Source organism: Labrus bergylta, chromosome 12, assembly GCF_963930695.1.
Source record: "Labrus bergylta chromosome 12, fLabBer1.1, whole genome shotgun sequence".
In the NCBI taxonomy this organism is placed as follows: domain Eukaryota; kingdom Metazoa; phylum Chordata; class Actinopteri; order Labriformes; family Labridae; genus Labrus; species Labrus bergylta.
Genome location: NC_089206.1, coordinates 19127447 through 19140198, shown reverse-complemented (window position 1 = coordinate 19140198; position 12752 = coordinate 19127447). Strand labels below are relative to the sequence as shown.

At 37.9% G+C, this 12752-nt stretch overlaps 1 protein-coding gene across 4 annotated transcripts in view; it reads right to left on the bottom strand.

Moving 5' to 3' along the window:
- Positions 1 to 12752, bottom strand: part of cntn3a.1 (contactin 3a, tandem duplicate 1) — a 75020-nt gene that overhangs the window by 5051 nt on the left and 57217 nt on the right. For all 4 annotated transcript variants that reach the window (XM_020632314.2, XM_020632312.2, XM_020632311.2 and 1 more), the window contains exons 12-18: positions 9184 to 9311; positions 6320 to 6495; positions 3602 to 3719; positions 3249 to 3407; positions 2894 to 3043; positions 1854 to 1924; positions 877 to 1111 (exon numbers count right to left, since the gene is read on the bottom strand). In XM_020632314.2, coding sequence (XP_020487970.1) covers positions 877 to 1111; positions 1854 to 1924; positions 2894 to 3043; positions 3249 to 3407; positions 3602 to 3719; positions 6320 to 6495; positions 9184 to 9311 — 1037 coding nt within the window. The remainder of the gene's footprint in view (positions 1 to 876; positions 1112 to 1853; positions 1925 to 2893; positions 3044 to 3248; positions 3408 to 3601; positions 3720 to 6319; positions 6496 to 9183; positions 9312 to 12752) is intronic.

The window sequence follows — 12752 nt, the reverse complement described above, 5'->3', positions numbered from 1 at the left end:
TTTAAAAATATGAAATTGTAACTTTTCTAGCTTGTTTTACAAAAAAAAACCACAATATCTAGAACTAGTGTCTGTGTTGGAGCTCGCTGTCAAATAACTTGTTACTTAGTCAGAAACAAAAGATTATTCCTGTACATGTACATTTTTACAAGACAATTAAAAAAAATCGAGGTTTGTGCTTGGGGAATTATAATAAACAAACCTTAGGGGCATAAGAAATGAATTACCATTCAGCATTATTCTTTTGTTCGTGTAAGCGCCAAACCAACACTTTCTAATGCTGCCACTGCCTGCCTGTGGCTTCAGGGCATCAGTCTCTCACCAGAACTAAATATGACAGACCTTGAAAACTTGTGTACAGAAAAGTTTTCTCAGAAAAACAATAAGCATATTACATGTCATGACTTAAAGCTTTATAAATAAAACTTTGATTAAAAAAAAACTCCCCTTGTAACAAAAGGGTAAAAGTGTATCTCTCATAAACATTTGATTGTATTTCATTAGACTGTGTTTGGATGATATAATCCGGTTGGATGTTGGTGTTTTCAGTACCAAACAAATCATTGATGAAATGATCTTTGTCATAAAAAAATCAGAAAAATCTTTTTCTTAACAGGATAGATTCTCTGTGCCAATAATAGAGAAGATAAATCATTCACTCAAAGTGAAAGTTATTCAAAATTGAAACGTTTCAACTAGGGACTTATTGCTCCACCTTTAAATGCATGGTTTTTCATCAGCATGTGTTCAAATTGACAGTTATTTAAACTGGAATGTATATCTAAACTAAGACTTCTACTTCTTATCCTTATAACAGAGTTAGTGCTGTACATTGAGTTAAGGTAATACTTTGCTTTTGGTTATCATAGTACAAACCTTCCTCTGCTGAGTAGATGGTGGTCACTGGACTGAAAGGTCCCTCCCCCTTGTTGTTGTACACCCCGACTTTGATTTGGTAGGGGGAGAAGGGAGGGATACTCTCATTCTTGAAGACATATCTTGAGGAGTCTGGAGATGTGACAGCAGCCTGCATCCAGCCCGGCGCCCCGAGTGGGCGGAAAGCCACCACATAGCCAAAGCCTGGACCGCTCTGCAGCTCCTCAGGAACAGGCTAAGGAAGTATGAGAATGACTCAGAGGGATGACTCAAGATGACTGGTCCTACAGATATTAATACTTCAAAAAAAAAAGAAATGAAGCTATGCAGGGATTAGGGCAGTTAGAGAAAAAGTGCTGAGGTTGGTACTGTACTTTAAGACCCTGCCTGAACTCTGTCTGGTTAAGTGTTTTTATATTGAGGGGAATAAAAAAAATCTTTCCAACAGAGCTGTAAAGTTGTTCTTCATACATATTATATTCCAGTTTCACATTTAGAGAAATCCCTAATGAAAGTGAAGCCAGAAATCCTAGAAGAATTACAGTATATTAAAGCTTACTTTCCAAAGCAACATTGTCACCCTTGTTTTGTGTGATATCAGCATCAGTATGAAAGAGTCAACATCCTACATGTCAAATAAATATAACATCTTTTTACACCAAAGTCCATTTCTGTTATCTGAATAGATGTAGCAGATGAGGACAAATATACTCATATCGCTAACTGAAACAATTAAACAATATTTAATTCATTTATAAAAAAAACATATTAAAATGTATTTAACCAGGAAAACTCTATTGAGATTAAATATCTAATTTACAAGATAGTCCTGGCCAAGACAGACAGCAGAACATTTAAAAAGTTACAGAAATGAATCACAGAGCAATTACAAACACAGATCAATGTATCCTGAGTCAAAGCGCAGAAAGTGCTTTAAAGCATCTATAATCAAAATATATATAAAAACAGATCTTTACCTCCCAAGTGATCACCAGCTCTGAACGTCCACCACCTCCGCCATTCACTCTGCCGGGAGTCACCCTGGGTACTAAGAGATCAACCACAGAGTAAGAAGATACACTCTGTATAGTCAAGTCGGGTCCTTTTTTATTTAAGTAGTGCAAAGTCAACATATCTCACTTTCAGAGACACCACACTATTAATGTTAACTCAGTATCAGTTAACTAAGTCTGGTAACATAAAATGAAGTTATCACTGATACAAAATATAATGTAGGAGGACTCGGTTTTTTGTTGTGGGGAATAAACATGTCCAACTAATAGAGGGCTAGGTTTTTTAAGTTTGTACTCTAAAGAGTACCTCACTCAGTAAACATGGAACTACTTTATCATTGTCAGACTCAGAAAGGACAAATTAAAAGCAGCAAAACCAGAGGGGTCATCTATTGCATTCCAAGCATTCTGTTATTCTCTGTCAAAACCTGGCAACTGCAATACCCAGAATGCAACCAAACCTGTTATTTTGGTATTGCTTTCTGTGTTAATGTAAATGTATATAAATATATTGTGTTCATATGTAAAAGTGTGCTACTCTGTGCAGATGTGTAAGTAGATGAGTGTACCTGCATCAATGTGTTACACAGACTGATTTTCACATTTGGATTGGATGACATGATTATAAAATCTTAAACTAGATGTCATTTAAATTCACTCTTAACACAGGATTTGTTGGATGCTGCTTCTCCACCAAACATAATGCATCTTCTTTACACTACCTGAAAGAGGAATAGTTTCTCCCTCTCAAACAACACGGGTAAAGCTGTCAAAGTGAAGCTGCCAGCCATAAACATATTTGTTGTGAATTCAGTTCATTGATTTGTTGTGTGCCGTGAGGAAGCAGAGAATTCTCTGAAATGCACTGGTGAAATAAAGTTCTTTGAAGGGATCTAATTGCCTTCCTGAAGTAGGATCACACTATGTATTATGTGCATACTTTGCAAACAATTTTTTGCCGTGGTTGACAGCAGTGAGAAATGTAATCAGCTTCTGATACATACACATTTCTTTGGTGCGGGCCTTTTTGGAGGGTTTGCTGGGCTCTCCTGTTCCGATGCTGTTGGTTGCCAGGACTCTGAACTCGTACTCCACCCAGGGACTCAAGTCAATGACAGTGGCTGACAGTTGCTTCCCCCCGAGCATCTCAGGAACTGAGACACAACACAGAAATAACCTTTTATCAAAGCCCTGCAAGATCTACCATTGAACACAAGCCAAAGTGCAGATGTGTCATTTACCGTTATTTCATGTGTCTGTTTGAAAATGATACAAAACATGCACAGCTCAGTTTTACCTACACAGTTAACTTTCTATTAACACCCCCTACACACAGACTGTTGGATAAAACCAACGTACCAGTAGTAACAGCCTGCCACCCGAGAGAGAAAGGCGTTCTGGCCTGGATGGTGAAGCTGAGGATGGGGCTGTGGTTGTCCATCCCAGGTCCCCAGGACACAGAGGCAGTGGTCTCTGTCACATCAGTCACCTGACAGTCCACAGGAGGGCCTGGAGGACCTGGGGGGGGGGGGTATTTGGTCACAGTTCAGTCACACAGGATGATGTATAATAGAGAGAAGGGTGCCTGTATTAGCAGTGGTTCAAAATGCTGGGGTCATAATTGTATGCTAAATAACTGATAAGTGTTCAACAACAAATCTGACATGAAGTTTAGATTTTTTTTTAACATGTGGTGTGAGGGACATCCTTACCTCTGACTACCACATCAGTAGCAATAGAGACACTGTCCACCTTGGTCTGAACGGCACACGTATATTTCCCAGCATGCCTCAGTTGAATGTTCCGGATCATGATGTCTCCAGAAGAGCGCTAAGTGCAGAAGTCAGGGAAAGAAAAGTAAAATGCCAGCATCTGAAGTTTATAATTGAAGTAAAAGGACAGCAGAAACATGTGCACTGCCACTGGGGAATTTATTTGGCATTCAGTTTATCACATTCAACACAAGTCCAGGGACTCTTCAAGTGACTGAGTGAAAGTTTTCATGATCATTTTTGATGGAAGATCTTTTTGGGGAAGTGAGAAATACTTCTTTCAGCTCTATACTTTTCATTCACTCTGATTCTATGTACCGGTACTTTACAGACAACCATTCAATGCCGAATCCATTATTTGCTCTGAACTTTAAAGTAAGAGCTAATGTTGTGTTAATGTTTTAGCTATGAAAGGAAGGGGACTGTGTAACAGGATTAGACTTGATAATTAGTTTGATATATAATCAGGGTCATTTTAGAGAGTTAAAATTCAGTTGCTGCATGTCGATCAGTCTTTTGAAACTCCCTGCCATCATTAAAATAATATAACGGGGGTAGGAATCCGTCAAACATACCGCACTCCGCCAAATTTTATGTACAGCGGGTAAAAAAGTCACCCATGCTTGTTTATTAAATCAAGTCTGAGAAAAAAGCCATTAGAAATACAGTAATCATGTTGTGTGGCTTTTCAAATTACAAATTAACATGGACCTGTCAATGGCCTACTGTCTGTCTCTGCAGAGCTATTGTTGTCAGTTAAGTTAAAGCTCACATGATTTACAAGATGTTCAGGTCCAAGTCAATACTTTCATTTATCTCCCTGCTTTATAGATTGCAGATGTTTTCTATCTTTTTTTGTTAAAAAATGTCCTCCATCTTCAGTCAAACAGACTTTGCTTGATGGACAAGTTATTTTCAATGTTATCAATCACAGCTTTTGACAGCAGTTCTAGCAGTAAATCATTATCCCAACAAAATACAAGGAGCAGCATGTGTCTATCTGAAGCAGCAAAATGTTTTAAAAAAAGCCAACAAGAAAGCAAGACGCTGGTTACAATGACAGGGTTGTAAGAATTGCTGGAAGCTTCTGGTTTTGTTTTTGATAAACTCTTGTAGGATACAGTACTGTACATTACAGATTAAAGGAAGCTGCAGAAATACTTTTTCTAACAACTGAATGGTTCAAAAATAACAAAAGCCATTGATACATAATTGGACCAAATTGAAGTGTTATTTTTCCAGCTTCTCAGCTGTATCACGGAGCCCAGAGAGCCTGTTACTCTGTCATTTCTAAAGGTATAAAATGACAACCTTCAGATATAACAACCAGTGCAACTGAAACACTATGTGAGTCAGCTTCTTAGACCTATATTCTTCACTTCACTCTGTGTTTTTAGAGGGCATATTGTATTCCTTTTTATAACACACATCAGAGCATTTCATAACATCACTATAAAGAAAGTAAAATCTAACATCAAGGGTTCATATGTTTTAATTCTACAGTAGTTATACACATGTACCTACACCTTACTGTATGCTACATGAATTATTCTCCCTTAGTTAAAAATAATCATCATTAACAGTGAATAAAAAAATAAAATATATTAATAAAAGTAGTTAAGTTGTATTGCCTGCACAGTCATCTTTTCATATAGAACAGGAAAGTTTCAATATTTTGACCCCTACAATCAAAAATTCGACATTTTCCTTAACACAACATATCAGCAGAGCGGAGGAGTTGAATGTTTGAATCAACCGCAGAGCTACATGTTGTTATAATGCTCTGTGCTGTTGTTAATGACCATACCGAATGAAAAAAACAACAACAGCAAGAGGTGATAAAGAAGCCAACCCTAATAATTGCTTTTACTAATTAAAGAGAAAATATGTTTGGCCTTAGATGATCAAATGCAATGCATGGCTGGGCATTGCATAATGAATTCCTTGGTTGTTGCTTTTCTCCATTTAGAAGGCCTTTTTAACAAGCGGAACAGGTACACATCAAGCCTTATTGTTTGTTTACAAAATGAATATAATCAGGTTGATTCATCGTGAATGGTGTTTGATACTTTGCTTTTAAGAAGATGAAAATGAAGCTGTAGAGGAATAAGAACTAAATATGTTAATGATAATCGTAATGGTGTTTAAATAGTCCCTCTCTTGATGAGCAATGCATTCCAGGTGGGTCTCCTTATGAGTCACTTTAAAGTACTTTACACATGTGAAAATGATTCTACGACACAAAGCGAGTAAAGAGAGAAGTTCTGAGCATGTATAAGAGTGCCTCCCCTCACTTGTGGCTAAACTTAAAGCTTGTTTTCAAATGCTTGAACTTGTTTTAAGTGTTGAAATCACAAGCACAGAGTCACAATGTTCAAGTGGAGGCATGCAGACTGTCAAGAGGATACTGAAGTGCTTGTTTTTTTTTATCTCAGGAAACGTTATGACCCTAGAATCTCATGCTTGAAATATACTCTGCCACAGTGAAGGGTTCAAATGTAATTTTAACAACTCCACTCTGCAAAAGTTGTGTAGAAGAGCTCCGATGAGGGTACGGATGTTTGTGTTGGACTCCTAAACTGCAACACTCAACTTTTCTTCAGATTTTACTACAGTGTGACAAAGACACAGAAGTCGTAAAAATGTTGCAGCACTTACCCCACCAACTTTTTCAAAATGAGCCCAGTGGCTTCCAAAGTGGATGAGCTGCTCATTGAAGAACCAGGTGAACTTGAGATCCAGCGTAGGGTCATGTGACACCTGGCAGGGCAGCACGATGCTCTCACCAACTGTGACGTCCAGATGACCTGCTGGACTTGTGATCACGGATGGCTCTGTAAACAGGGAGCAGCATGTTAATAGAGGGTATGTCTGCTTTCAGAGTACAGATGAAGCCACCTGAAATGTCCTTTTGTTCCAAGCGGGATCCCTGACCAAGCCACGGCGGTCCCTGCTGAGACCTGGCTGGGGCTGTGACTGTAGATAGACTTTTCTATTAGTACATGTCATTCATAGACCGCTTTTATTTCTTTGTTTCCTGAACAATGAGGAAAACATTTTGAAAACATGTCACATTTAAAAAATAATCCCACCCCCTGCCAGACGCTGTCTGATAGATCAGCCAAACAAGATAAACTACTTTTGAGTCTGGCACTAAGCTTACATCACATCTCTTTCAGAAGTTTAATATGGTGTAATATATCACTTACCAATGACAGAGAGGAAGTAAAATAAACAAAACAAAAGGAAAAAACTCAACCATTAGGGCAGGTTGCATCTGAGTCTATAATTTGGCTCTGTCTGTGCAGACACAAAAAGCCATCCTATTTCATCCTCAGTGTGGCGCGTGTTAACATAATCTTTGGTGTGTCTCGCCTGGGTGTCGCATTCAACAGCACTGCGGTGCACAGAATATAGCAGAGGCTGAGAGGCCCATACACCAGTCCACAGTGAATTATGCATGCATGTCATAAACATCTAATAGAAAGGCAAGCCAATGCAGCATGTCAGGGGGAGTAAAGGTCTATATTCAGCTCTGTCAAAACAAGCCAGCTTGTTTATCTCGCACCCCCTAAGGAGAGCCGACTGGCCATGGCAGTGCATTCCAGGTAAGTCTCAGGAAAGTTTGGCAACGGATGCAAAATGAGTATGGTTAAACTTTCTGCCTTCGATTGCAAAGCTGTCATGCTCATTTCCTGTTATGACTGGAAGGAAAATCACAAATTGGCTCCCTCATTCCCACAGTGTGCTACGTGCATGCAGTTCTCAATCTGGAACCCTATGAAATGAAAGTGTATATGTAGCGACAATCAAGAGCCGTTTCACTGTACAGCTGTATGCAGGTTTTTGATGTTCACGTTTGAATCACGATAGCAATCGCTGTGAAGCGGGTTTCATGCCTTTGTATCTGAAATAATGACATTTAAATCTTAGAACTGTGGTTCAGTTGGATCTGAATAAAAACATCTATGAAGAAGTGGTGGCTGATATCACCTCATAACAAATTCTCACCTTATGATGTACTTCAGGAAATTGATGAAGTCATATCTTACTCATTACCAAGAATTCTACAAGTTTATGGAATTTGATTATGTATTGCTGCAGAAACCATAATTTAAAAATGTCACTTTGGGCTCTGGACATTGTGACCTAGTTTTAGAAACTAAACAATAAAATCTATATATTTATCAAAAGTATATGTCAATACAATTTTCTTTAAGCTTTGAACCTATTTACCTGTCTCTTAACTCTCAATACCTAATACTTGTGTGTTTTACCTTTTACCTGAAATATCCTGTGCTTAATGGATAAATTACCACACATTTGATCGGGACAATGCAATTTAACAAAGTTTCAATACAAAGCATGAAACTGATGTGCTGCATAAAGAGTTTATAGCTATTGCTAATTTCCAACTCGTGTCCCTATTGGGACTTTGTGTAAACAAACAGAGTAAACATCAGCTACATAAAACCCCATAACACCATATGAGGATACATTAAAGTACATGTACAACAATATGACAATACAAATGCTAAAAACCAGATTAAATTACAGTTTTAAGATTTAATTTAAAAGTGGGTACAGCTCTGGTTTGCTTTCAGCCAGCATTTCACCTTCTTTGTAAACGATTTGAAGTCTATTGTGTACATAAAGCTGTACTATAAAGCAGCTCTATTGGTTCATGTGAAGAAGCTGGGGTGGGGGTGGGTTGTGTGAAAATTGGGCTTCTTTGCAAGCTTATTTGCAATTCAAAAAACTTGTAAAGCAAAATCACCAAAAGGCATTTTAATAGAGTACTGTTGTTGATTCTGCTCTTTAGAAAGACCCAGAAAATCCATTGCACTGCAGAAGTGTGTAATTTAAATGGGATGAAATCTTAAACAAGCCGGGCATGGCTGTGAGCCACAGTGCAAAAAAAGTATGAATTAAACATTGAGGCAAATGAATGCAATGAGCCTCATGTCTCCCCTTCCTGCTGCCTCTGCCAATCAACTAATTGGACGATGTCGGTCAGGTAAAAAGAGGGCAGTCTTTGTAGAAAGTATGCTTCACTGTTTGTTCATCAAGAGGGCAGTGAAGGTTGGTGTCGGTTAATTTTAAATGCAGCCCGGGTCGGTTGTGTATGCAGCTCTTGAGAAGAGTGCAAGATCATTTGTTTTCTTGTGTTCCTCCAAAATACTGACAACCATAAATGATCTGTTAGTTTAATATGAGGAACACAAGAGCAAAAGGACTGATGTTCAAAAGGATCACCAGACACTTAAAAGTCATTCATAACATGGCATAAACATAACATCAACAGCCTGTTACTGATATGACATCTTTTGTGTTGTTTTAAAAGTCTGTATCACTCTTACTGTATTCTTTATGTACTAAATGTATAGTGTAGGGTGAGCTGTTACCAAGGAAACAGCTACAATTTGTGTTCATTATTGTATACAATAAAAAATAAAAATAAAAATAAAAATAAACAAACCAGGTCTGCTGTCTGAAACCTAGTAAAGAAAATAATATCTTACCTTTAACCAGAAGGCTGCCAGCACTGCTCGCTACTCCAAACTGGTTTCTGGCCACACACGTGTAGAGTCCAGCATCCGTTTTACTAACATTTGAAATCCGAAGGCTTCCATTATCCAACACAGTAACTCTGTAGATAAACAGCATATATAAGAACGTCACCATATTAGTCAGATTGACAGTGCGTCTGTGTAAAGTTAATTAGCGAAGACAGAAATATAGCTCTACTTGTGGAAGGTTATGTGACTGTTGTTCTAAATATGTATTCTATACAATTTAAGTGCATACAAATCTCTTCCAAATTAGCAAGTCCAGAGTCCTTAAGCACTGCAACTTTAGCCTCAAGTTTATCTCGGTGAATTTTAATTGGCTCCCTGTGCTTTAGGGTGACGTAAAGGGAAGCGCAGTGTGAAGAGATACAGTTTGATTTTTCAGCAATGAGATGACAGGAGGAGTGCAGATCACTTCATAGGAGAGAAGTCTCATATTGGGTTGAAGGAGGATTGTAACTAACAGAACTGTATGGATCTACACATACTGAAATAACATATGAAACATGTAAGGACAGATTTTGTAGACATAAATACACTCAAATCTAAAAGGACCATTTTTACATAAAACTCTGATTGTCTGAATCTCTGATTACTGAGCTACATGCAGCTTGTAATGCAATTAAGCAGCATATACTGTATATCTTAAAGGACCAATATGTAAGCTATTTACTGAAATAAACCATAAAAATGACCTAACTATATCATCATATAACAAACACATTAACAAAACATGTTGAAGTGGCTTCTCTGACAACAATGCAGCAGCCAGTCCCCCTATGTTTTATTTCCAGCCATGAATGGTCTCTTTTTGTTTAACAAGAGAAGGTAGGCGGTTTTAAGGCAATCCCCCACCTACCATTTTGGACGCCCCTCTGTTGCCAGGCAGAAGCCAAACCAACAGGTGTTGCACCGATGAAAGCAGGCAAGCGAACTGGTTCAGATATAACTGATTCTACCCGACCTAAAAAGCCTAAGAAATGTGGCAAAACTAGGATAAATATTGGAGATGCTTTTTAAAAATTGAGAGAGGTGAGAATGCAGAAAGGTTTTAAGGCCGTGCACATGGACTCTGAGGAGGAGGGGGCGGGAAACAGCTCTCTCCAAGGTTTTGAATTTGGTCTGCAGTACATATTTTAAACACAACATATCAGAGTTACATATTGCTCCTTTAATACACTGTTGTGAATGGAGGTTAATGCAGAATAATTTACTTTTAAAGCAGAACTGTATTATTTAGTTATGCATTTTCACTACCTTTGCCACTTACTCTAAAAAAATCTAACTAAGCAGTACATTTTCAGAGCAATTCAATCTGCCAGCTTGTGTGGTTATAAAAATAAACCTATTTAACAACTTGCACACGCAAGTCCAAATTACAAAGACTGATTTCATCTGTTTGTGTCATCAGTCAAGCCTGAGAGATTTCCTCTGACAGAGAGAGTGTACTGCTGCTACTTCACCAGACAAGGTGTTGAATGACACAAAGCCAAATATGGAAGATAAGGCATCAACGAGGCAGTGTTTCATTTGTGTGCATATTTCCCCAACATCTTCTGTAATGTGGTAGTTATCTTTAACATTGAGAGGTTTGCCTTGGAGCAACAGTTACAATGAATCATCCATGAGCTTTGTTTGTCTCATTTCAGTCACCTACTTTTATGAAACTATCCAAAAAGAAAAGGATTTGTGCTTTTAGTTCAAGAAAAAAAAAAAAAAAAAAAAATCCTTTCACCACCCTTTCTGCTGTGATAAAGAGCGATACAAGGAGAGAAACACTAAAAGATTCAAATAAAATAAAAAACAGAAATATTGAGTGTTGAAAAGATCTGTATAGGAATACGTCGTTAAAAGCCCAGCAGAGTCAACAAGACCTTGAATAGTACACAAAAAAACAAGTGCACGAGGAGCTTGAAAGGCGACATACTGTACCTAATGGCATTCATTCCGCACCATTTTGGTGCATTTTCAGCAGAAGTCAAGGATAGAAGATAAAAGACGAAAAGACATTTATGTGGGAAATTTGTTCGAAGAGATGCAGGATGCTTGGGACGACCAAACACTTTTTAAAAAATAAAATGAATGACAGGGTTACAGGTGATTGAGGTACAGAAAAGGTACAAGACTGATTTGATTGATTCTATTCAGTGTGGTATCAAAAAGCATTCTGTTGCTTTAGTCAAAGACTGGCCACATGCTGCACAGAATGTTCAGTGTGAAAAGCTAAAAGGATTTTTTTTGTGTATAAAGTGACTACACAACACCATCAAACCATTTTTTTTTTTGCAAACACTTATCATACATCAGTCATATTATCATGCCCTGATTCATCACTCAATTATGTATTTGTAATGCTTCTGTTCAGGTTTGATCCTTTTGTCTTTCCTGTTATCAAAGCATTTCAGCTGGTTTAGAAAACATTTTTCCTTCTTCTGTCTTCTTTGATCTCCATAATTACTGGAGGTAATTGTTCACATCCCTTTGGAGTGTGACTGAAGTTTTTACTCACTTCTTGTGTTCTTTTTCTGTTTCACAATTTGCCATTCCTTCTATCATAGAAAAGTAAATGGTGTTTTCCACTTATCTTGTTTTTTAAAGTAAACAGGCTGTAATAAATATATCTTTATTCTGTCAGTCCTAGAAGAGTGTAAGCAGTAAGCTCCGACTGAGTATGATGGAGCTACATTGTATCTGTTAGTTAGAGCTAAGGTAAGGATCTTAATATGATTTCTTTCTAGTCCCAAAATGCATGGAATTAAATTAATATGGGTCCTTATGTAATCAAATGCAACGTTTTCGTCTTGCATTGGGGGGCAGCTGTGCCTCAGTGGTAGAGTTTGTCGTCTTACAACAAGAAGGTGAGGGTTTGATTTCCAGCTCCTGCTGGTTCAACGCTGTTGAAGTGTTCTTCAGCATTTTACTGAGCCCCAAAGTGTTCCCGCAGCTGCGTATGAATGGGATTATTTAATACTGACGGACACTTTACATAGCAGCAGGAAATGCACTGAAGAAGATCAAGTCCATTTACAGTTTACATTTTTGTGATAAAGTCTCTTGTAAGCTCCGACAAGCTCAAATAAGACACCCCTCTTATCTCAAAGCACTTCCTGTGGTGATGATGTAAACTCCTGCAGTGTCACAATTTAATACTTTTAACATTCTGTTTGAAAATGTGCACAACACATCGACAGCCAGGAATTGTAGATAAGGCAAAGTAGACCTTATTCATTTACTTATTTGTCAGGGACAATATAAAATCTCAAAAGCAGTAAACAGAGAGGCTTGACAAATTTATATTTACTTAAGAAAGAGAACTAAAGCACATTATATGCCTGCAGCAGTGCCCTTACAAAACACCAGAGAGAACTACAAAGTCAATTTAGGGTCAGTCCTCCAAACTGATCACCACTGAATCTGTGTTCCTTCTCTAGAGAAAAATAATAATAACAGGGCAGGTTTGTGGCACCAGAGCCCATCCATCAGTTGTCACACTGAAGTCAAGAATATGCCTCGCTGAGATG